This window comes from Amblyomma maculatum, chromosome 2 (assembly GCF_055883805.1).
Source record: "Amblyomma maculatum isolate TAMU_Amacu chromosome 2, ASM5588380v1, whole genome shotgun sequence".
Taxonomy (NCBI): Eukaryota; Metazoa; Arthropoda; class Arachnida; order Ixodida; family Ixodidae; genus Amblyomma; species Amblyomma maculatum.
In genome coordinates, this window is record NC_139345.1 from 42,096,107 (window position 1) to 42,120,863 (window position 24,757).

At 44.6% G+C, this 24,757-nt stretch overlaps 1 protein-coding gene across 1 annotated transcript in view; it reads left to right on the forward strand.

Moving 5' to 3' along the window:
• The first annotated feature begins 382 nt into the window (after positions 1–382).
• Positions 383–24,757, forward strand: part of LOC146198511 (uncharacterized) — a 30,079-nt gene continuing 5,704 nt past the window's right edge. The window contains exons 1-2 of the mRNA XM_084594013.1: positions 383–1,028; positions 1,107–1,344. Of these exons, the coding sequence (XP_084450139.1) occupies positions 1,130–1,344 (215 nt within the window). The 5' untranslated portion in view covers positions 383–1,028; positions 1,107–1,129. The remainder of the gene's footprint in view (positions 1,029–1,106; positions 1,345–24,757) is intronic.

A 24,757-nucleotide genomic window follows, 5' to 3' on the forward strand; every position in this document is an offset into this window, starting at 1 on the left:
CTGGTTACCGGTGTCTCATTTACTTTTACCAGAATACGTTTTGCGTTGATGTCGGGTTTCACCACCTCCTGATCAACAGAAGTTTGGGTGTTCTTGGCAAGCATTTTAACCTTGCCTATTCCGCGTAATATTAAACAGCGTCAATCGCATGTTGGAAATTTTTTTCTATTTGCTTATCGTTGGCTGTGTATATCCATATTGTAATATTGTCGGCATATAGTGTGTGTTTTATCTCTTTACCCTGCTGAAAAACCAAACGATCCACCGGGCAATAACCTCAGTCTCACCAAATCGCTTAGACTTTCATACGGTGGACATCATTATTATAACATATTTCGCATAATTTATGATAATGTGCAAGAAACTATGAGATCTTGTGCAATTATATGCGATTTGTATGTGATTTTTTATACGAATTGCGTGAGATTGCCATGTGTGAGAAAATGTGAGGTTATTGCCTCATACATGTTTTTCAGTAGGGTAGTCTCCAGTAATGGCGGGAGATCAGGAGTAATGGCGGGTGATCACTGAGCACTGTGGGGGTGCCTTTGCCCCCAGCCTTATTGTTTCCAAACTCAGGTATATTCCTGCTGTTCTTTCGACTAGAAAATCCTTAACATAATCGAAAATCCTTTTTTCAAAGACAATTTTCTCCAGATTGGTTAGCATGACATTGTGTTTCACATTGTGGCCCAATACTGATTTCTGCCCTCTTTGTTGTGCGCCGCGCATTTTCAATCGTGGCCTCGCGGCCGCGGGTATTTATTATTTTTTTGCACTTTTCTCAAATTGTGGTCCAATGTCCTGGTAACACCTGGTCTGGCAAATTCCTGCTAGCTCTTGGTCGGTCCAGGCCATCGGCTAGCCGGTCTCCTGAGCGCTATTCGCAGGACGAGGAACACGTGGTATCTTGCGCCTACGGCGCCGCTGCAGCAGTCAGTCCTTTCGCCGCTCACCAGCGAGGCACTCTGCCATCCTTGCGTGCACCCCCGTTGACACGGAGCTGTTCGTGGAACAACTCTTTTGAGGTACGCTGCGCTGCGCTGCGCCTTCTCAACCGTGGGTTCTGCAGTGGTAATTTTTGTTGGTTTTTGTGCTGTTCGCAGGTGTGGCCTATTCTCCTGGTGCCATGTGGTTCGGCAAATTCCTGCCTGCTCTTGGTCTGTCCAGGCCATCGGCTGCCCGGCCTCCTGAACGCCATTTGCGGCAATTAGAACACGTGGCCGCTCGCGCCTACGGTGTCGCTGCAGCAGCCAGCCCTTCCGCGGCTCACCAGCGAGCCACTGCCATCCTTGCGTGCACAGCCGTCGACATGGAGCCGCACATGGAACAATTCTTTTTAAGGTACGCTGCTCTGCGCCTTCTGAACCACGGCTTCTGCCGCTGAATTCTTTTGTTTTTGTGCTGTTCACAGGTTGTGCCCTATTCTCCTGGGACCACGTGGTTCGGCAAGTTCTTGCCATCAGCTACCCGGCCTCTTGAGCGCCATTCGCGACACTAGGAACACGTGAACACTCGCGCCTACTGCGCCGCTGCAGCAGACAGCCTTTCCGCCGCTCACCAGCGAGGCACACTGCCATCCTTGCGTGCAGCCTTGTCGACACGATTTAAGTAGAGCCTGCTAATCACTGCCCTGAAGGAGAACTGTTGAATTAGAGTGCGGGATATTTGGAGAGGGTACTAAAACTCTGAGGGGAGCAAGAGAAATTACGGCGCTGAATGAAGTCAGAATTTCTTGTGAATGACGACGTCTAACCTGGGAAATTGGAGAAATCGACCTTGACGAGAATATATAATGCAGCGCGCTTGATATAAGCAGTTAGGCCGAGTCCAAGCTCGGCGGACGGAAGAGCTACATAGTCAGACTCGGTCCATCTGTTTGGCATGACCCGAGGCGTATCATCGGGATGGGAGCAACGCCTTCTGGATCAAGACATAAGAATCAGATTCGGCACTGGATAGAGTGCTCAAGATGTCTTTATAGGCAGGGAATAGAAGGGATTTCTCAACGACTGCACTTATACGAGAAAGAAACCTGGCTACAATATAATCTACGTTTGATCAACCAATGTATGCCGAGCGAAATTCAATAAAGGTCAGAGGGTCGAGTTCAGGGTTTTACCATATTTCTCTGGATCACGTATCGACGACTGCGATGCGGTTTCACGCGCTGTCAGAATCCTGTGAGCTGGAGACCCCCTCCCCCAATTACAAAAATTAGAGAATTACAAAAATCAGCGCACGGAAACGAGAGTAATTCGATTCATAAAATTCTAAATATAAGAAATAAGAACAGCACGTCTGAGCTGGTGTGAGAGAGCCCCTCTCCAATTTCGCTCGTCCAGCGCCCGACTCGGGCAAAACCTATGACAAACGTAGCTTTCTGCTGATGTATCGGAAGCTATCCGCCATGGTTGCCTGTCCAACGCAACCTGTAGCCGCACAGCGTCGTTACCATGGTAACAGTAACCACTTGTGTTGCATGGCTGTCGAGGTGTCGGGTTTTGCATTCCAGCCCTTGTTTACGCTGACGATTACGCCATTATGGCGGAACTCGCCAGAACGCCATTTTGGCGTTCCGCCGGCGTCCATCGCTGGTGCTGTCGCAGATCACTCGAACGCTGCTTGAGCGAAAATTCGAGAACGAGTGCGAAGGTGGAGAAAGAGGAGTGGACGTGGTGACAAGCGAAGAGGACAGCACAACATGGCGATAGGGTGAATGATGATTTAATGGTTGGCCTAGCACGAGGGCTCCTCTTGCGCCACTGCCTATCTTCTTCGTAACCATATCCTCTCCAGCTGCTTTCCCCCTTTCCATAGTTTCTAACACTTTCTTAACCTCTCCCTTCGTCAATGGCGGAACGTCTGACTGCTTTTCCCTACTGCCAATCTTAGTATTTTCCTCACTATTTTGGCTACTGTAGAGATCAGTTTAGAACTCGGCTACTTTGACTATCTTCTCCATATTCGTGATGACAATGCCCGCCTTGCCCTTAGTGCATACATCTGATTTTTGCCTGTGCTCAATTTATTCTCCCACCGCTTTAAGGCTTCCCCCGTTCTTTACAGCATGCTCAATTTTCTCCATGTTATACTTCCTTATATCGGCCACTTTGCGCTTATTGATTATCTCTGATATCTCTGCCAATTCTATCTGGTCTGTTGGATCGGAAGCTTTTATACTTTGCCGTTTGTTAATCAAATATTTTGGGTCCTTAGACAGCTTACGGGTATCCTCTCTAACTATACCGCCTACTTGTACAGCTCACTCAGTAATGATATCTCTCAAATTATTGTTCATTGCTTCTAGGCTAATGTGTTCATCCTCGGTTAGAGCTGAATATTCTGTAGCGAGATCTTGAGCCCTTCTGCTCTCCCTTCACCGCTAATTCATCGATGCACGTCTTCCTTACTAATCTGATTCGTTCCCTCTTCAGATTTAGGCTAATTCGAGACCTTACCATCTTGTGGTCATTGCATCGCACTTTCCTGATTACCTCTACATCCTGCATAATGGAGGGGTTAGAACACAGTATGAAGTTAACTTAATTTTTAGTCTCCCTTTTAGGAGGTGTTTATGTCCACTTCCCAAACTAAACTAAATATAAATGGACCTAAAGTACAGAAACACCAAATCCTAACCAAACAGACAAACACGGAACTGGAACCAAAAGACGAATGAGAGGAATGACAACCACCGAAACCTAAACCAAGTTGGCCTGCTTTGGAAAAAAAAAAACTAAAATCGGGAGTGACAAGAGCCAAAAATGGCAGAGGAACCTTGAAGTCTCAGGGGTCCCCAGACCTATGAGAGTGCCACTTCTGGGGTTAGGGTCGCGATGTGCCCTAGAGCGGTGGATTAACCCGAAGGTTCAAGTAAAGATGTCAAGGCAACAGGCGGGATACCTGCAGTTTCAAGGCAGAGAGAGTACAGCTCAACCTGCGACAGGCGTGGTAAGCAGCGGAAGCAGGCTAAACCCTCGGGTGCAGTCCAATCGGTAACCCGAAATCAACTACTCATAGAACACCGCTCACAAGGGCCAAGGAACTTGTGTTGGCGAGGGCGTCTGGTCCTCCTTGTCTGAGTTACCCAAAGGTCATCGTTTGCCATAACAATACGATTCTCGCCCTCGTTGCCTGTCAGGCTAGCGGTGCCACTAAGCTAGCAGACATTATCCGCGGGGCACCTCGTAGAGATGAGAACCACCTGGAAGGGCTTTCTGGAACGTCTGTACATGTCGGCGCATTGCAACAACACCGACTGAATCGCAGCATCCATCCACCCAAGATAAACCAGCAACCTCATGACTGATATCGGCAATATGTGTTGTTGCGCGTGCCCACGCGCAATCTTGGGCTGTCTCTAATTTATCCCTTAGATGAAGTGGCATAGAGTAGGGACATGCGCTGCGAACCGAACACGTTTGTTTATTACCCTAGAGATATCAGCCGTGATTTTTCATTCGTTGTGGAACGTTCTCATAGACGTGGCGCGAGATGAAGTGGACCTAATCAAAGCACTGTACGCAAACGTTGCAACACTGGCGGTTTGGCGGCCATACTCAATGGTGCCAGTCACAATACAGCGAGGAGTGCGACAGGGTTGCCATTGCCGGCTTTGCTGTTCATGCTGTATGTAGTGCCGGAGAGTCTACTTCAATTAGACTCAACTACACTGTGTATGTAATGTCCGTTATACTTTGTGGCACGGGCAGAGGCTCTTTATTTTTCTTTCCTTTTGCATGCCTCAGCATAATATATGTATGTAGTGCCCGTTATACCCAGTGGCACGGGCAGAGGCACATTATGTTTTTTTGTTTTTGGGTAGCCTCTCCATAATATATGTATGTAGTGGGGGTGACGCAGACGGTGGCCACATCGGGTTGTGGCTCTACCCTAAAACACTGAGGAGGGACACTGTGTGGTACGCAAGACCCTTGCCATGCTGTACGCTAATGATAGCTTACCTAGCGTATACAGCTGCTGAACTCACTCTTGGACACATGTGACACAGCCATGCGTTCTCTCCGGTGCGAACATACTGCTAGAAGAAAAAAAAAACGTATCTCGGTGTGTTACATCCGCACTGGACATAACTATTTGTCCGAACACACACAAAAACATCGAGAGCGAAAGTAACCAGGTACAAGAGTACTGCCACCACATGCTGGGCTCATTCAACCGCTATGAGGAGGTACTGGATGTGTGAAAGTTCGGGGGAGTTCTGGGCCCAACTTAAGGAATGCTGTCCTGGGAATCTCGTCAGCGGCGAGAGAATTCCTAGAGCGACACCACGGCTGGCGCATGGCTCAGACATGCCATGACAAGGCCACCCTCACGACCACGGAAGGCAGCACTTCCAGAGCGCTTCGCGCTTTCATGAATGTAGGTAGCTGTTCCCGGAGGTTAATAGCGTTCTCATGTTTCCTTGTAGCTCCCAGTTTCCTTTATGTTGCATGTCAATTGCCACTTAAAGAGGCATTTGTACGTAGTAACTGCTTCCGGATCACGTCATGCGGCAGTTGCTAATCACTTTATTCATAAGTAGGCGGTTAATTTTCAGCTTTAATGCTGATTATAAGCTTCAGAATTTTGCACCACATTCGCCCTTCAGCATAAGTATGCGTAAAACACATGGCCGATGCAACACCATCCTGTTACCGTGACATTTTGAAAATTAACTCTCGTCATACCTCTTCTTTTTTTTTTTTTCCTCGTATTAGCTCACAGAGTCGTATGGCGTCAAATTAGGGCGATGCGTTTCGGTATCTTTCTCTACAAGGATTTTGTGGAGACAGCTCTTGTACTTCCGTGACGTTTGTTCATTACCCACGTTTTATTTACTGCTATTTAGAGGTAGTGACTTCAACTTATTGTGTCTTTAAATGTTCACTGCTACAACCGTTAAATCTAGCTTCTCCGGTTTGTACGTTTCTGTAATTTTCTTTAGCAGCTTTAATGTAACACGAATTACTTAGACATTTTCTGTCCAGTATTGTGGGTCTTCTGTCCACTTACTTGCCTCAGGTCTGGTCAAGCTCTATGACTGCGACGTTTGGCTCACTTTAAATAAAACTTGTTTTGAAGAGAAATGCCCGGCGTTGTAGAAAAATATCGACATTGTAGTTTCTTTTCTAGGGCTGCGGACGATGGCAAGGTTCATTGGTGGTCGCCTCAAATAACGGTTTATGTATAAAAGAAAAAAGTTGGCATAAAAATGTTTGCCCAGATTTTGATAATTAGTCTTGATAATTAGGTGTGTATATGATAATTTGATACTTAGGTGTGTATATGACCGCCTCAATGGGAACATATTTTTGTATCTCTGGGGAGTGTTTTCCCAAGGAATCGAAGATTAGGAAAGAAGGCGATAAAAAGAAAAGCGGTTCTTTCGCCATAGTTATCAGCGCGAAAAAAAAAAAAAAAAAAATAGCGCAGGTTAAACGGGTGCCTTTAGAAGAACACCAGGGTTTGTAGGGTAATCCCTGTCCAAGTGCCTAACTAATCGTTTGATTCAAGCATACATTGGGGCTTTTTTTCACCCGCAGCTATGTATAACCAGTACAGATAAAAGACTGCTTATTCAATATTTTTGTTCGCATACTTGTTAAAGAAAGGAAAATGGAGAGAATGTGTTATATATGAGGATGGAGCCTATCCGCTTGCTTTGGTGACAACCGCACTTTCCGAGTTGTGATGAGCGAAGGGTAATGACGAGTGTGCCGGGTTTGCCTTCCTCACCAAATTCGACTTCACCACAGAAGTGACGGGTCTCCGCTGGCACCGTTGAGACCTCTAGACACCTAGGGGGCCTTAAACGCACTATTTTACGCCCTGACGGTCCTTTTAGCGCCATCTTCGAGGGCTGCCGAGAAACAACGTCGGCACGTTTTCGATCCTTTCACGAGCGAGTGCGCTCAATGCGCTCTTTGCTTGTTCGCATGGTGCATGCATGCGGCTTACTCCACGGCAAGCCGGCAGCAGCTGGGGCCGGTCCCTCTGCCGTGCGCCCGCGCACTTGTGTGTAAAACCAGGCTAATCGTTTCCGGAGAAGAAAGTTCGAGGACAAGCAACTGTCACAGTAATTAAGTCGTGGTGTCGAATTTGTGAAAAGCGTCATGAAAACATCCCAAGCAGCTGAGGTCATGGCAATGATGACACAAAAATGTTATGCACGTTGCACTCTCATTAAGTGTTACCCAGAAAATATTACTTCAGCATTAAACGTATGCATTCTTCCTCCGCTGTATTTTATATGCGTTAAGGCGAATAAGCCCAGGCGTCATATGTCTCTAGGACAGCGCCCGTAATTGCAGTCGGCTCGTAGCGTTAAAACCCCTTTCCAGTTCTGCCGCAATTTACCACAATACACCGACAGCTTTGCATAATGTCTGAACGGACATCCAAGCAGTGCCATGGAAAAAGGTCGCAGTTTCAAACGCAAGGTCAAGAGGGTTAAGTATCAGTGGAGCTCCTTTTATCTTGGCTGCCCCTAGACTATGGAGTAGCCTCTATACGCAAATCCGGAAATACGTAGCTGCCCCTTTAATTAGGGCATGCCTTTCGAATAAGGCCAGCTTGGCGCCTTCAAAAATGTAGGCAGTTTAGGAGCACGGCAATTCCTTGTAGCCCCACAGTCGATATTCTAGAGTGATTTGACAACTAGAATTACAAAAGTGCACAGTAACGACCGACAATTTCTCTTTTTCCTTGACTACGCAAGAAGAGCAGAAGTGACTAGCGAAAAGACTAAAAATAGTTAGCAGGACACTTAAGATCCACCTTATAAGAGTGAGGTCTGATAGAGATATGTGGTCCCTTCCAGTTACGCACGCGCACGCACGCACGCACGCACGCACGCACGCACAAAAATATATTCGTATGACCTCGCTTTACGTGAAAGCCTAAGTACTACATACAGTCCCTTCGTGACCACCAGCCGTGCAGTCGTGTCTGAAACGAAAGGTCGTGATTTGAAATCTTGCCTAAACCGAAATGTTTCTTTCATCGGTATTTAATACTTTTGAAAACCAACGATTTAAAACAATCGGCGGCTTTTAATTCACATTACATGCCGTGTTTTCATTCATTTAGTTCTACTCTTGATCGAGGTCACGTATTTCGGGAACGTTAGGGGCTGTTTGAAATTCTCGCGCGAGATATGCGGCTATAATGTCACGCCACTGTGGACCAATCAGGGTTTTAACTCCCTGTCCCGTACGCCCACATCGACGAAGGCCATGCCGGCTTTCTGTGACACGGGACCTGCAGTCGATTGCTCAAAAACGCCAAAGGTATGAGAGCATGCTCTCATACCTTTGAGTTTCGGTGAAATAATTGAGTTCCGGTGAAAGCACGCAGGATGTCAACGCCTGCACCCCTTCTGGTAGCTTAAGAGTGCAGGTCACAGTAGCCGCCAAGCGGCGGAGTAAACCTAAAGAAGAGAAAGAATGCATCAAGAAACACACACACACGCATACAAAAATGAAAGACGACGAGCACTCAGACAACTTTGCATCGTTGGCTGGTGAAAGCCAATTAGATAAAAGCCGTCTGTAGTACGAGTACCCTTGTGCGGCGAAGATAAAATTAACAACCCAAAAAGCAGGTGACGAAACTGGATTTTATTTACGCGATGATCACGATGTGAACCGACTTTTTATTTTCTGGAATAATACTTAGAATGAATAACAATATAGAGAGACAAGAACAAATCAAAGAGATTTTAGAAACTATGTTTAATGGTAGAACATCGACTACAGTTATCCGCAACACCTTTTAACCATCACTTACTTTCCTTCTCCATTGTTCTGTTTTCCTTTCACCAGAGTGAATTTTTATCTACGCTGTTTATCCTCTTCCTTACATGCATATAACAAAACTTGCTTTGCTTCCACATCGATATGGCTGTATGTTTACCGTTCTTTGTGCTCCGGGTGCTGTGGAAAAAAAAAAAAAAAAAAAAAAAAAACGCGCGGCAGCAGGTTATCTCGGAGATGCTTTTCTGCACCCCGGTCTTTTTACAACCACCATTCCGTCGTGAAATTGGCTGTCGCGTCTCGCGTGCTGTGCTCTCTGGAAGCCTGGAATCGTGCACTGAATAGTTGCTATTTTCGTCGTACGCAGGAGTGGAAGTGCCAGCACGCTATATACTGAGCCACAAAGCGTACGAAGCGTTATATAGTTGTACGTAACTCACACGCGCGTGGCCTTAAAATCCACTTAATTCTGCGTAGTGATTGCACGGGGTTTCTTGCCATTCGACCCGCATGTCGGCATCCTTATTGCCAAGACCTTACAGTGTAGGTTATCTTTGATTCAGCTTGAGCGAAGGGTGTGCCGCCCTTTGTAGAAGTCAATGGCAAGGCTTATGAGGAACTTGCCGTTGTGACTGGCTGGTTATCGCCTTTGTTGCTTTTCCGGTGTTAATATCCGAAGTCGGCAGATTGATTTCACTGAATGAGAGATTCTAGAACCCATTTTGCGTGGCTCCTCATCCCCATGAGTTAACTTCGCTCAAGCAAGTTCGGTTAGACTGCGGCTGATATTGCCTACCTCTGGCACTTTAAAACCAAAATGCACTGCACCTTTTTCATCTGACAATCTCCGACCTCTTTTGTTGTAGTGTGTTGGTACGTTTCCTGAAGTCGATGCCATGATGCTGCGGCGGCGCCGCGAACTGCCTGCTGAGAAGGATCGGCAGCGGGCGGAACCGTTCGTTTGCACCTTTTCGAAGGCTTTATTGCCACGTTCCGACACTGTTGTCAGCATATTCATAAATACTGGCGATTGTCACGCCGTAGGTTGCCCAAAGTGATAAGGCTGAGATTGATTAGTAGGTGGAAAACTCTCTCGGCAGATTGTTGCTGCGTGCTCCTTAGCAATTTCTTCCATTGTTGCTAATGACTAGTTGTGTACATATAAAAGACAAACACAGGAAGAGAACAATGGAGATGGAATTTGCGTTCTTTTAATTTCCAAGGATTCCAACTTTGAAACCTTGCCAGAAATCCCGCGTTGCTGTAGGCGCCATCTTCGTCGGCGATTGCAATGAGGATGCTGTCGCTACCTTTGTGCGGCGACAGGCAGTGATTGCGATGATGATAACGCTCATTTGCTAGCCGCGCGCAATGGCCTTCGCGGATGTTTCCACGCCGGTCCTTTCTCACCTCATGTCAAGTTTTCATGACAGTATGTTCTTAGTGTTTTATTTTTATTAAACATTCACACAAATTTTAATGGTAAATATCTACCAGGCGGCGATAAAGCTATCGTTGTATTAGACATAACGCCGACGATCGATCGCTATAGCTGGTATATTTTTACATAGGGGCAATGGGAAAACTGATAAGTTCCAAACGTTTGATCGATATGAGCGATATATTGTTATATGTGGTGATCTTTTAAGTGGACTGCACTGTACTTGCGGCCGCGGTGTCGCGAGAAAAACTGCACTTGAAGTTGCAATCAAGCGCCGGCATTAATTTTTTGTGCTCTGCGCGGTTCGCGCTTAAACATTCCTTATTTTCATTAGACGGACTATACCTTCTGCAGGGCGAAGAACTGTCCCATATTCCTTCAAGTAATCCTGTGCTGTGCTAGCTCTATCCACTTGACCCCTGAGAACTTCTTAACCTCATCCGCCCACCTAACTTTCTGCCGCCCCCTGCTACGCTTTCCTTCCCTTGAAATCCAGTTAACTTAGGTGACCGTCGGTTGTCCTCTCTTCGCACTACATGTCCTGCCCATGCCCATTTCTTCGCCTTAATTTCCACGAGAATGCCGGTAACTTGAGTTATTTCTCTGACCCACTCGGCACGCTTCTTATCTCCTAACGTTAACCCTATCATTTTTCTTTCCACAGCCCTCTGCGTTGTCCTCAACTTAAGTAAAACCCTCTTCGTTAGCCTTCACGTTTCAGCCCCATAGGTGAGTACAGGTAAAATGCAACTGGTGTGTACTTTCCTATTGAGCGATACCGGTGTGCGGCCACAATATATGCCTTCCAGTAATCTTCACATACGGTTCGTCTACACCCTGGTTTTGCAATGCCTGCATGACCGCCGAGGTTTCTACTGAGTCGAGAGTGTTTTTTCGTAATCAATGAATGCTATGCATTAGGTCTGAGTATACTCCGAGCATTTTTCTATCACCTGGTTAATGGCATGGATATGAGCGATAGTAGAGTACTCTTTCGGAAAACCTGCTTGATCATTTGCTTGATTGAAGTCTAAGGTGGTCCTGATTCTATTAGCGATTACCTTAGTAAATACCTTATACTTAACAGATAGTAAGCTGATTTGTCTAATTTTTCAAGTCCTTAGCGTCCCCTATCCTATGAATTAAAATATTTGCGTTATTTCATGATTCCGATACCGTCGATGACACCAGGCATTGCGCATACAGGGTGGCCAGTTTTTCTAGCCCAATAGCCCCCCCTCCCCCGTATTTTAAGAAATCTGCAGTTACGTAGTTTCCTTCAGCTGCTTTCCCTCCTTTCCCTCTTAACGTCTTCCTTCGTCACTGGCGGAACGTCTATTTTTCTTACTGCCAATCTCATTATTACTCGGCTACTTTGACTATTTTGTCCATATTCGTGATAACATTAGCCGTCTCGTCCCTTAGCGCATACGTCAAATTTTCACCTATGCCCAATTTCTTCATTCTTTTAAGACTTCCCCCGTTCTTTACAGCATGTTCAATTTTCTCTAAATCTTATACTTCCTTGTATTGGCCACTTTATGGTTATTGATTAGCTTTGATATCTCTGCCAGTTCTGTCTGGTTTGTTGGTTTGGAAGCTTTGATACTTTCGCGTTTCTTAATAAAATCTTTCGGCTCCTTAGATAGCTTACCGGTATCCTTTCTAACTATCCTACTACCTACTTTTACAACGCACTCAGTAATGTCTCTGAAATTATTGCTCATTGCTTCTAGGCTAAAGTAGTCATCCTCGGTTAGAGCTGAATATCTATTCTAGCGAGATCCTGAACTCTTCTGTCCTCCCCCTCACCGCTAATTCGTTGATGGACTTTTCTTACTAACCTGTTTGGTTCGCTCTTGAGATTGACTAATTCGAGACCTTACCATCCTGCGGTTCCTGCATTGCACTTTCCGGATTACCTCTACATCGTGCATAATGGCGGGGTTCGCACACAGTATGAAGAAAATTTCCTTTTAGTCTTCCCATTAGGACTTTTCCATGTCCATTTCCGGTTCTTCAGTTGGCTGAGGAAGGTATTTAAGATTCTTAAGTTACTGCGTTCTGCAAACTCAACTATTAATTTCCATGTCCATTTCCGGTTCTTCAGTTGGCTGAGGAAGGTATTTAAGATTCTTAAGTTACTGCGCTCTGCAAACTCAACTATTAACTCTCTCCGGCTATTCCTAGAACCAATGCCATAGTCGCCCACTGCCTGGTCTTCTGCCTGCTTTTTTCCTACCTTGGCATTGAAGTAGCCCATTAGTGCAGTATACAGCGTCTTTCGCTTCCGCATTGCCGATTCGACATCGTAGAAGCTTTCAACTGCCTATTCATCATGGGTCACATTAGTTTATTTGGAGCACTCGGCTTTCAGATTCTGCGTATCATTCAAGTGAGAACTGAGTACTGAAAGAAGCGTATTTGAGAAAGTAGAAGCCGGCTGGCCAGAAGAAAGAAAAGCTGGCCGAGAGTTTTTTTTTTTTTTTTTTATTGATATTGTTAACTCTCGCTTGATGGTCGATACAGCGTACGACTAGCATATAATTCTACTTCCAATGAGCTATTCTTCCTTCATGCCAGATATTTAGAACCTCACCAATTAGGCTGTGATGTCGTTTGCGTGGTGTGTGCGAGGGTACACAATACAATATATAACAAATAATAAATGTTAAGTTGAACGCACTCGACACGAAATATCAGTGGATCGTTCGAATTTTCGTACATCCGTTTGCTGAATAACATCAGTTGGCAAAGCATTCCAAGATTCTATAACACCAGGAAAAATAAAGTTGCGAAAAACATCAACACGTGTGCCATACGGCTTGATTGCTCTGGTGATTTGTTCTAATGCTCCGTTTTCCCGGGGAGCAAATATATCTACCTTTCCCTACATTTAAATGCCCTTGGAGTATCTGAAATAAAACTTTAATCTGAATTTTTGCCTTCGAATTTCGAGTAGCTCGAGTTCACACGTGTTTCGTATTTTTTATTTAGAACATACTGCAGGCCTACAGTAGGCCCAAGCAGGAGGGGCGAATACATAATATATGCAAAAAGAACGGGATTAGCAAAATTGAAAAATGTTAAGTACAAGTTGTAACACAAAATACAACAATAAATACAAGGCTCAGATGCAAAATACAAAAAGTAAACGTAGAAATAAATGGCTCTCAAATTAAATGCTGCGAAGAAAACATTGAGTCAAACGAATCAGCTCTGGTTAAAAGATCTGGCGGACACCTGTTCCACTCCTCAATGGTGCGTGGAAAAAATGCGTATTTAAAGGCGTTAATCCTAGCACTGTAGGGGGTTAATGATTGTGCATGATGATTTCGTGTTTGGCGCGTAGTGTTAGGTTTAAGGAAGGGGTCTGCATTCATAGACAGTTTATGGTTTTTTAGTAAGGAAAGTAGTTTCAGTCTGAATTTTCCGGCGCAGCTGTAATGTTTCAATACCGTGAGTTCTCATGAGGGTCGTTGGTGAGTCAGTTACACGATACTTTGAAAAAATAAAACGGACGGCTTTGCGTTGAATCATTTCAAGGGCCTCGATGTTACGTTTAGTGTAGGGATCCCAGACGGTGCACGCATATTCTAGTGATGGCCTTATTATTGAAAAGTAGGTTAATTTTTTAAGTTCAGGTGGGGCAAGTTTTAGTTTGTCTAAGAACACTGACACTGAGTCCGTCACTGAGTCCATTCATCTGTATATTGACAGAATAAAACGAGGGGTCATTCTTTGAATACGTTCCAGTTTATCTTTCAAAACATTTTGATGGGGGTTCCAGACAACACAGGCATACTCAAAGATTGGGCGTATGAATGTTTTGTATGCGAATAATTTGACATCTTCTGTTGCATATTCTAACTTCTTTCTCAGCAAGTAAAGTTTTTGTAAAGCTGTTGAGCACACATTATTAATATATTTATGCCACTGGAGATTGTGTAATTGTGATTCCTAAATATTTGAAGGTATAAACATTTTTTACCTTGTTGTTTCCAACGTTAAAACTAAATAAACTAACACTCTCTTTATTTGTAATATGCGTAAAAGTGGATTTTGTGCAATTAATTTCCATGTCCCATTTTTCATACCAAAGATGCAAAGAATGAAGTACTCGGTTTATTCTGATCTGGTCGTCAGCTTGAGTTATTCGAGAATAAATTAAACTCTACAGGAGACTCAATAGCCTCGTTAATATCATTAACATAAATTAAAAACAATGGAGCTAGAACCGATCCTTGAGGAATGCCAGAGAACACTTCTAATGTTGAGGAAGAGAAAGTCACCCATACGCACAACCGGTCTGCGATTATTCAGATAGGCTTCAATCCCACTTCAAAATAGTTTCACTAATTCCTGCTTTATGTAACTTTAAAAGTAATTTACTGTGTGAAATCTTGTCAAATGCTTTTGCGAAATCTACGCAAATGACATCAATTTGTTCTTGGGCATCTACGGTTGAACTAAAATAATCTTTCTATGAGCTGTGTTATGGTAGATAACCCTTTTCGGAAACCGTGTTGGTGCTGATAAAAGAAATCGTTATCCTCAAGAAAAGTTAGTATATGTCTATAATATGTTATAAGATTTTACAGCTGATACTGGTCAAGAAAATTGGGCGATAGTTATTTGTGAGTAATCTGTTATCACTTTTAAAAACAGGTATTAAGACCGTGCAACGCCAATCTTGTGGCAAGGAGTGAGTCTGTTGCGACTTTATAAAACTTTTATGCAGAAAAAAGGACACCCACTCCGCGTATCACTTTAGAAACTGGGCTGGTATTCCGTCTGGCCCGCTGGATTTTTTAGAATCCAAAAGCAACAGTTGATTAAACACGCCAACCTGATTCACGACCAGGTCTCCCATCGAACACGAAAAGGAAGAAGGCGTCACTGTCATCATTGCCTAGTTTAGAAAATACAGACTGGAAGAACTGATTGAAATGGTCTGCTATTTTTGTATTGTCTGTCACTATTTCCTCGCTAACTTGAATTCTGTTTATTTCTTCTTTATTGCCACCCAGGTAAAGCCAAAACTTCCTAGGTGCTGTTTTGATGAAGCTATTTAGTTCTTGACTGCAAAATTGCTCTTGTGATTCCTTCAGACCCGTTTTTATGTACTTCGCAACTTCGATACCTCGACTGAGCAATCTGTCTTCTTACGTAACCGCTTTATTTTGCGCTTCATGTGTATAATAGGTCGATTAATGCAAGGATTGCGGGGTTCTATTTTCTTTTCATGGGTAGGAACGAATCTGTCAAAGCAATGTTTTACAGTATTGTTTAAGCGTAGCCACAGATTCTTCAACCGACTCACAATCGCAGGCAAGTTCGAATTCACCAAAAGACAATTCTAAAAAATCCAGAATGGACGTGTCGTCTGCCCGCCCATAATCCTTTACTTGCACAGGTATGAAATGTTTGGTACGAATTTTCGCTTTGACATGAATGTGCACAGAAACCGTCTTATGATCAGATATTCCATCTTTTACAGATATGATCACCCACTGTACTCGAAAGAAACACGAAGTCTAATAGTGACCGAGAATCAGGCGTTACCCTCGTGTATTCTTCTACGATTTGTTTCAGATTGTGCGAAAACATTATTTGCAGCAGTGTTTCGGAGCTAGAAATTCCTACTCGCGGGTGAAGGCTAAGCCAACATACTAGACCCCATCAGTAAATTGCACTTCGCCCGTTTCACGCCTGGCATGTGGTTTAACGGTACATGGATGCAGAATCAGGAGAACGCGTTACTACTCTCACGGTCGCGCCACCAGGCCACGCTGCGTAATTCCATCTTCTCAACGGTATGGTCCCGCAACTTCTTTCTCGTCACTGGTTGCCTCTGGGCGGGTTAAACGGCGATAGTTGCTGAGAGGTGTGTCTGAGCGCAATCTAAATGTAACATACAGTCACTAAAGGCAGGAAATGATTACGTTGAAAATTATTAGAGTAAGCGTTGTCATTGTGTAGTCTCGCGGCTGTGTTCAGGGCAGGTTTCGTGGCTATTAAGAATTAAAAACATACATGATGCAACCTAAAGGGGAACACCCTCCAGAAAGATATTAGTAGCTTATTTTGATAATGCAATTTAAAAAACAAATTTGGAAAAAAATTTACGAACGCGTGATTCGAACATACATTTTATTCGCTAATTGCTCAGGTAAGTAATGTTAATCCATTGCGCCACTGAGGCATTTTTTTCTTTATTGCATGAAAAAACTTCTGTAAAAAGGAACAACACTTACTTAAACATGTCCAAGTCTAAAGTTACCGGGCTGCTTAATACGAGCCCGTCAAATCCCCAGCCCGACAATGCACAATCATCAGAACATGAAAAGTCTGGGAGGCATATACATGCGTCTAGATACGGCATCCAGTTTGGAGGTTCTTCACGTGCAGCATATACACTTTTCATCAAAACACACTGCTCCCGAAACACGGATTTGGACGATCTTGGTGGCTCTGCATGCCTGTCGATCATGCGGCTTTTCCAAAGGCTGAACAGTCCCATCAACACAAACAGATCGTAAGGCACGACAGAGTTTTTGTCAGGAGGCAAAAATCTAATTGTATAAGGCGTAATTTCAATGTCCTTTTTAAGAGTCCTTTGTAGTATGTCCCAAAAGAACATAGCATCATGGCACAGAATAAAGCAATGATCAATTGTGTCAGGCACGTTACAGAGACGACAATTTACTGACCAGGGCACTAACATCTCCTTATTGTGAAGAAATGTCTTGACAGGCAACGTCGCTGTATGTAATTTGAAAAAGAACGTTTTTCAGCTGCCTGAATGCACATTTGCCTAACACGCTTTAGAACAGTGGTGTCCAAAAACCCCAGATAAGGCTGCCGATACAACGGTGTAGGGAACAAAGACTGAGTGAGAGCCTGGGTCATCTGCTTTTTCGAGAGGCTATACAGGTAATCTACACAGAAACGCACAGTGAGAAAATTGAAAGTGTCAGCAACCTCCTTAAGGAATCCCCATAAACGCCCCTCACGAGCCTGCCCAGTTGGTGCGAATAAGTAAGGCAAATGTGGACTAAGACGCCTAATGAGCACAGTTACAAGAAACGGATGGTTTGCCGATTTGAAAAAGAAAAAAACGGGAAACAAGTTCATGCACAAACAAGGGAACAAGGCCCACTCCAGCAGACTCTAAGGGCCCACTCCACCAGAACAAGGTCCACTCCACCAGACTTTCCTCCTCGCACAATGCAGGACTAGAAGGACATACGCAAGCTTTGCAAACAAAAATATGTTACAGACCTGTGCCCTAGCAAACACTGAGAGTTCCCTACCCATCCAAGCCTGCGTTTGTCGCCGCATAGGTACGATTTGTGAATCCCAGTAGGCTGCGCTGTTACGAACTTGGTGCAGCGGAACCCCTAGGTGCTGAAGAGGACTACAGTCCCAGCTAATGCCTCCAAACTGGCTTGGTCTAGTGCCCCAGTGTCCCAACCAAAAACTTTTGGATTTATTTAAGGGCCGCGCCTGATACATCGCAGAACTGTTCAGTCAAGTGTAAAGCCTCAAGTACACACTTTTTGTCAGAACAAACAAGGGCGATATCGTCCGCGTAAGCTAAAATCTTAACTTCACATTGAGCCAGAGAGAAACCATGGATGGCTGCACTGTTAATTATACTCAGACGGAGGGGTTCCAGATATGAGCCAAACAACAGTGGAGACAGTGGACATCCTTGACGAACATATGATTCCAGTGGTATTGGTTTCGTTAGCTCCTGATTAACAATTAGTCTTGTATACGAGTTCATATAGCACAGCTTTATGCCTTTGAGCAAAACGTCACCAATGTTTGCATTCTCCAAGACCGCGAACAAGAAATTGTGCCGAACTTTATCAAACGCCTTCGCCAGGTCAATTTGAATCAGAGCTACTTGGCCTGTCTCATCTGATACTGTCTCGATTACTGAACGTGCAATATGGATGTGTGTTTGAATACTGCGCCCTCTGATACCACATACCTGATGCGAACCTATCAAGTCCATGATAACCAGCTGCAAACGAGAACAAAGGACCTTTAATTATGTGTGGCCTGAATAGAAAGTGGGAGGTGGGAAACCCACATCATAAGATGCTTGGAATACTTCCATCAAAACAGGCGTTAGGCAAGGCGCCTAAGCTCACGAAGGTGGTGTCTCTTTAGGAACGCGATTCTTACAGAGGCTTCAATTGCTAAGTTTTTGGTTTCCTGTTTAAACAAGTTCCATTTTTGAAAAACTGACAGATCATGGCGTGACCATATGTCTTTCAAACAAGTAGGTACAGCACGCTTAATGATTTCATCTGAGAGCAGACAGTTATTCATTTTCCACAGTTCCCACCGAGGGTGAAGTATCTGCCAACTGTACCTCCCTACCTCAAGACACACCATACAATGGTCACTGAAGAAGATGGGCCGCACCCAGTAACCAAACACATTTGCTAACGTGTCTGCAGAAACATAAATTCTGTCAAGGCGGGCATTAGAGGAGAACTGAAAATGAGTAAAATGAATACTGTCGCCTTTTTCCTGCCCTACATCCACAAGGTTATATTCACAAGCCAAATCGTTAATGCAGCACTAGGGTCATATCTCTTACATAATGCTGATCGGTCCTCATCCCTACAGACACAAAATCTCTCAACATAATTTTGAGATCTGTGCACAAATGATTAACTAATGAAAGAAAAAAAATGCCTTCTGTCTCGCTGTTTTACAGGGGCGTAAACACAAATAATTCGCCACTGCACACCAGAGATGGTGAGGTCACAGCATATAAGTCGTCCCTCGTCATCTATGCAATAAGACATGGCTGTCATCTCTAGTGTTTTGGCCAGGAATAGCATACACCCTCCGGACAAGCCTCTAGCGTGGCTAACAATAATGTTATATTCTGGCAAAAACGGCTCAAGAGCAGCTTCCGTCTCTTCATCGGAGGACAACTTTGTTTCCTGAATTGCTGCTACAGACACTCCATTTCTTTAACAGATGTCTTAACTGCTGCTGTCTCCGACTATTACGCATACCGCTGACGTTAAGGGTAGCGACTTGATATGCTCCGACGCTAGCCATGTTTGGTACTAGTCCTTTTAAACATCATCCCCTGGAATGAGGTGGTCCGCCTGCAAATTGGCGGCATTTCGGGCAGACATCGCCCTCCTCTTTAAAGTCAACCTTCCTGTGGCCTCTACACAGTGTGCCTCCTGGCCAGCAGCATCGATACACACCTCGTCATCTGCGGGACGCTTCAAAGGCACTGTGTTGTCCATGTCCTCCTCTGAGACACTCAAGGTTTCGGCCCACGAACCTGATTGGAGCACATCGCTCGCTGCGACACTGACAGCCGACAGAGAACCGGACGCACCAGAGATCGGCGCCACAGACGGCTCACTGTTACCCTCCAAAGACGAAGGAGAATCAATGACGAAGGAGGATAGGCGAGCATCCACTGGCAGTATCTTCTCCATTGACTCCACAGGAGGCATATCCAGACGTCCTTCAATGACAGGTGGTTCTTGGGCAGCAAATGCAGCACTCTGAGTGGCACTCACAGGCGGGCCAGGGTCCAGCGGTTTTGGCTCTGGAGACGCTGGTTCTTGATGACCAGTCACTGCAGATTCTTCTGAGTTGATGTGAGGTGCAGAAGGCTTCTGCTCCCCATCAATTTGAGGTTCACGACCTAACTCACCAGTTACATCAACAACCTCTGACACATCCATGATATGTTCGGACGCCACGTCATCTTCTCGTGACCGCTGGCCTTGACGCAGTCAATCGGCATAACTTAATACACAGTTCTCCACAGTATGGCCAAAGCGCCGGCACTGGGTGCATCGAGGCGTTCGGCACTGACGCCGTACATGACCTACGCGGCTGCATCGAAGACACAGTGGAGGTCTCCCTGGGATAAGCACTAATGCCTGCACCCCATAAACATTAAGAGTGTGAGGAATTGTACTTGCTGACACTCCGTCCTTGAGCGTGAGGGAGATTTCACGGTTCGCCGTTTCCATGTGCTCCATCCCTGGGCACCGCCACTTTTCACGCTCCACAGATTGAATCGTTCCATAAGGCTCGAAAGCTTCCACAATCCTCCGGTGCTCCATATAGCGGGGTGAGCTTAACCTTGACATTCTTTGTATCCGGGTCGAACATCATGCACCGAAGTCCTTTCACAGGGAACTCTGATTTGTTAATTAGCTTCTGCTTTGAAGAACTACTCTCGCAGGTAACCATCCACACGGGGCTCATTTGGTATTGACCAATGCACAAAATTTCCCGGAGGTCCAAAATCTGTGCAAGTGCGTCTCGAAAGTCAGGTGCTCGGTACGGGCGACCCTTAAGGTCGGCATGCAGGAAAACGGTATTAAGGATAACATTAGTTGTGGGCAGGCGTGGAAAGACAACTTTGTACGTTTCGGTAGTGTCCCGAGGAGTCGAAAGACCTCGGCCAGCGGCCGATGCGCTGTTTCCAGCAAGCAACATTTTCAGGCTCAGCCGCCCAGAACGCCCTTCGTCTTCTTCTCCATTGCGCCACTGAGGCAACGAGCACGGCAGGCTTTAAATGTGCTCTTATTCATTTTTACAATATTTCCGCTATCTGTCGCCAGGTGACGCTGCTCAGATGACCCTACAGGGATCTTGTTGAATGTCTCAGTGACGATATAAGCCAGTTGGGAAACGGGGCCAATATTATTCTACTGGGGGACATGAATGGCCACATCGACGATCTGGATGGATGCACGGATTGTAACGGCAAGCTAATGCTAGATTTCTGTGAGCGATACGATCTAGTTTTAGTAAATAGAGAAACAAAATGTGAAGGCCAAATCACGTGGGAATTCCGCAACAGGCAGACGACCATTGACTATTGTCTAATGTCGCAGGAAATTTATAGCAAGGTCACAAAAATGGAAATAGACGAAGAAGGGGAGTGTAGTTTGGGAAGTGATCATAAACGTATTAGTCTGCAGATGGGGCCCTTGATGAAAAGAGAAATGGAACTTAGACAAAACGTAAACGCAAAATTAAACGACGATCAAATAGCGCAGATAGCAGCAGACATAGAGGAAGCAATAGAGAAAAGCCCCATGGAAGACTGGGATTATGAACAGGTAGAACTACTCATAAGGAGGAAAATTCAGGAGGTTAAAGTAGCAAACCGCTGGAATGGAAAGAGGAAGCCACGGAGCTGGTGGAATAAGGAAATCAGGGAAGCTATTGAACAACGACGGGCTGCTTCAAGGGAACACCGAATGGCAAAGAAAGCACAGGTATCTCAGGAGGAAATCGACCAAAAATGGGAATCATATCGACAAAAGGAACTTGAGGTACAGGCCCTCGTCCAAAGTAAAATAAGGCAGTCCACCGATCGCTGGATGGCTGACATACACGATGCCTATAGAGGCGGAACAAGAAAGTTCTGGAACCATATAAGCTGGCTAGGGAAGAAGAATCAAAGAAAGCGGGATCGGATTCAAGATAACGAGGGAAATTGTTTAAAGGGAGATAACGCAATGAACTACATTACATCAGTTATAGCCGAGTCATTTAAGAGCGACGATAGGGTAATCTCAGCGAATCAGGAAGCAACACAAGGTAGGAGAATACAAAGCAGCTTAGAACTGACCACTCTAAACCGGAAAAAGGCAGAAAAAAATATTCCTAAAAACACATCTACAGGAATAGATGGAATTCCGATCAAGCTGATTAATGAACTCGGTCCAAAAAGTAAGGAAACGTTAAAAGCTCTGGAAACAGTCATAACGAACAAGCAAATTCCAGACAGCTGGCGGTAGAGTAAAATGAATTTGATTTATAAAGGGAAAGGAGACAGGATGCACATAAAATCCTACAGGCCGATAACCATAACATCTGTTATGTACAGGTTAGCCATGCAGGCGGTGAAATTAAAGGTGCAAGCATAGGTTGAAAGTAACAAGATACTCGGAGAACTTCAGAACAGCTTTAGAAATGGTAGGCGCTTAGATGATAGCCTGTTCGTGCTTACCCAATGCATCGAAATATCTAGAGTGGAAAATAGACCTTTGTATTTGGCCTTCCTGGACATAAACGGGGCGTACGACAACGTAAGCAGGGAACTCCTGCGGAACATATTAAAAGAAGGTATCGGTTATGAGATAATAGATTTCCTACAGGAAATATACCGGGATAACAAAGTAGAAATTACGTGGGAAGGGATAAGAAGTACGGAGGATGTCAAAGCATGCAAAGGATTAAGACAAGGCTGTCCTCTATCACCGGTGCTGTTCATGCTTTATATGATAAACCTGGAACGGAGGATACAAGACAGTAACCTAGGTTTTAACCTGTCATATAAATTAGGTGAAAAGGCGGTAGAGCAGCGCCTCCCCGGTTTGATGTATGCAGACGATATTGTGCTGCTAGCTGAGAGTCTGGAAGAATTGCAAACTCTGGTTAAGTATTGCGGAAACGAAGGGGACGCTCTAGGCTTCAGTTTCAGCGCAGTTAAGTCGGGTCTGATGATTTTCAACGGCTCAACTGATCAGGGTCTTAAAATACAAGGCCTTGAAATACCTAGAGTAGCAGAATATAAATATTTGGGGGTATGAGTAAACGAAGGATTGGCATACATTGGAAAGCATGAGCAATCACTTAAGGCCAAAGGGCGAAGGAATGCCGGGATAATGAAGCATAAGGCATTGTGGGGTACAATAGGTATGAGGTTTTGAGGGGTATTTGGAAAGGAATAACGGTGCCCAGACTTACTTTCGGAAATGCGGTTTTGTGCATAAAATTAGGCGGTACAGGGAGATATTGACTGGGCATCTTTCGAAGTGCGGGAAGCTCAGAGTAAAATATTATATGAGGAACGCCTGAGGAAATTGGATAGTAACAGATGGGAAGCTAAAGTATTTAAATACCTGTACCTAAAAAGCGTTGACTCACAATGGAGGAAAAGAACTAGGAAACTAACTAATAAGTATGCTAGTAACAAGGACGGAGAAATAAAGAGAATTAAGCAACAGGTGAAAAACACAGAAGGTAAAAATTGGATAAATTCGATGGAAAAGAAACAGGGTGGAATTATACCGAAAGTGGAAAATGCAGATCAGGAAGGAAGATTTCTTTGATAACTCAAGAGGCAGTGCCCTCCTTTTTGAAGCTAGATCAGGGTGCCTTAGAACACGCAGCTACAAAAAGAAATTTAACAATGTAGATGACGCATGTGCTGTATGTGGAAACTCCAGTGAAACAATTGCCCATATTATACTCGAATATAACGGTATCCATCCGGAAGTTGGTGCAGGCGCAATCACTGTTCCTGAAGCTCTGGGGTTTAGAGATAACAGTGGCCGGGCGAATAAATCGGCGATGGAAACTAGCAAAAAAACAACTGGAAGATTGGTGGCTTAAAAGCAGAGAAGTGACATAATGTTAGTAATGTAGAAACAAAATTTAATAAATAGAATGATGGTTTAGTTGACCATTCTAAATCAATAATAATTATATAGGGAGAAAAATGAACATGATAGCTACTGCTACCACCCCGTTTCAAAGGGGACGCTCCTATATTCCATCCATCCATCCATACCGTTGAGAGAACAGAATCACGCGATATGCGTCAGCTTGTCTCGAAGCGCCCGAGCAGGTGTTTTTTATTATGCTCTAGCATGGCTCATGAGCCATGCCAGAGCAGTCCTCTGCAGAGAAACTATAGCAAAACCTTACAGCAGGGCCTCAGCTTCACGGTCTGTGCTCTTAATGAAGCGATAGTGTATCGAAGTAAGATCAAGAAACGACCGAACTTCCCTAATAACAGCAGTTACGCGCCGGAGTTTTTGTTCCGAAGCACAACACTCAAGAGTCCTAGAGTAGTCCGCTCAAGAATGCACGTATAAAGTTGTTTGCTGGGCTGAAGTGGTAGTCAAATGAAGATGGTGATGGGATTCAGTTTTATTAATTTTAATCCGAAAGAAAAAGCAGCGGTCAAAAGCAAAACCATTGCTAATCCTCAAAGTGTGTTGCTAGGTGAATTGGTGACTGATCATGGTAGAAGAAAATAGTGCAGGAGACGGGAAAAGGCAGTATAGACAACACGAGCGCTGAACAACAAGTGAATGTATTCAAAGCGTGAGCGTATAAATGCACTGTGTGACAGATGCGCGGGAAGGAAGAAAGTAGGGCCACAGCGTCAACACGAACAAATGCCTTGCTCACCATTAAGAGTTAAGATAGGCAAGCTCATGGCACGACAATGAAACAGAAGGTATGCTTCCGCATGAAGCTCCTTTGCGGGCAATGATAAGAGCTTCAAAGATTTTCCCTGGTATGTTTTTCACGGTAACATTTTAGAATGACGCACTGTTCGAAACGCGTGGAACACGATTCGGACAAGATTTACAATGTAGCGCCAAGTTGCTTTTGGCTACAATGTCAGCAAGGGACGATGCATGTTCTCTGAGGCGATCATTGAAAAGTATTTAGACCCACTATTCTGCTTTGCCTGTCCAGGTCATTGTTCATAAGTTGCAGTTGATCCCTGAGTTACTTA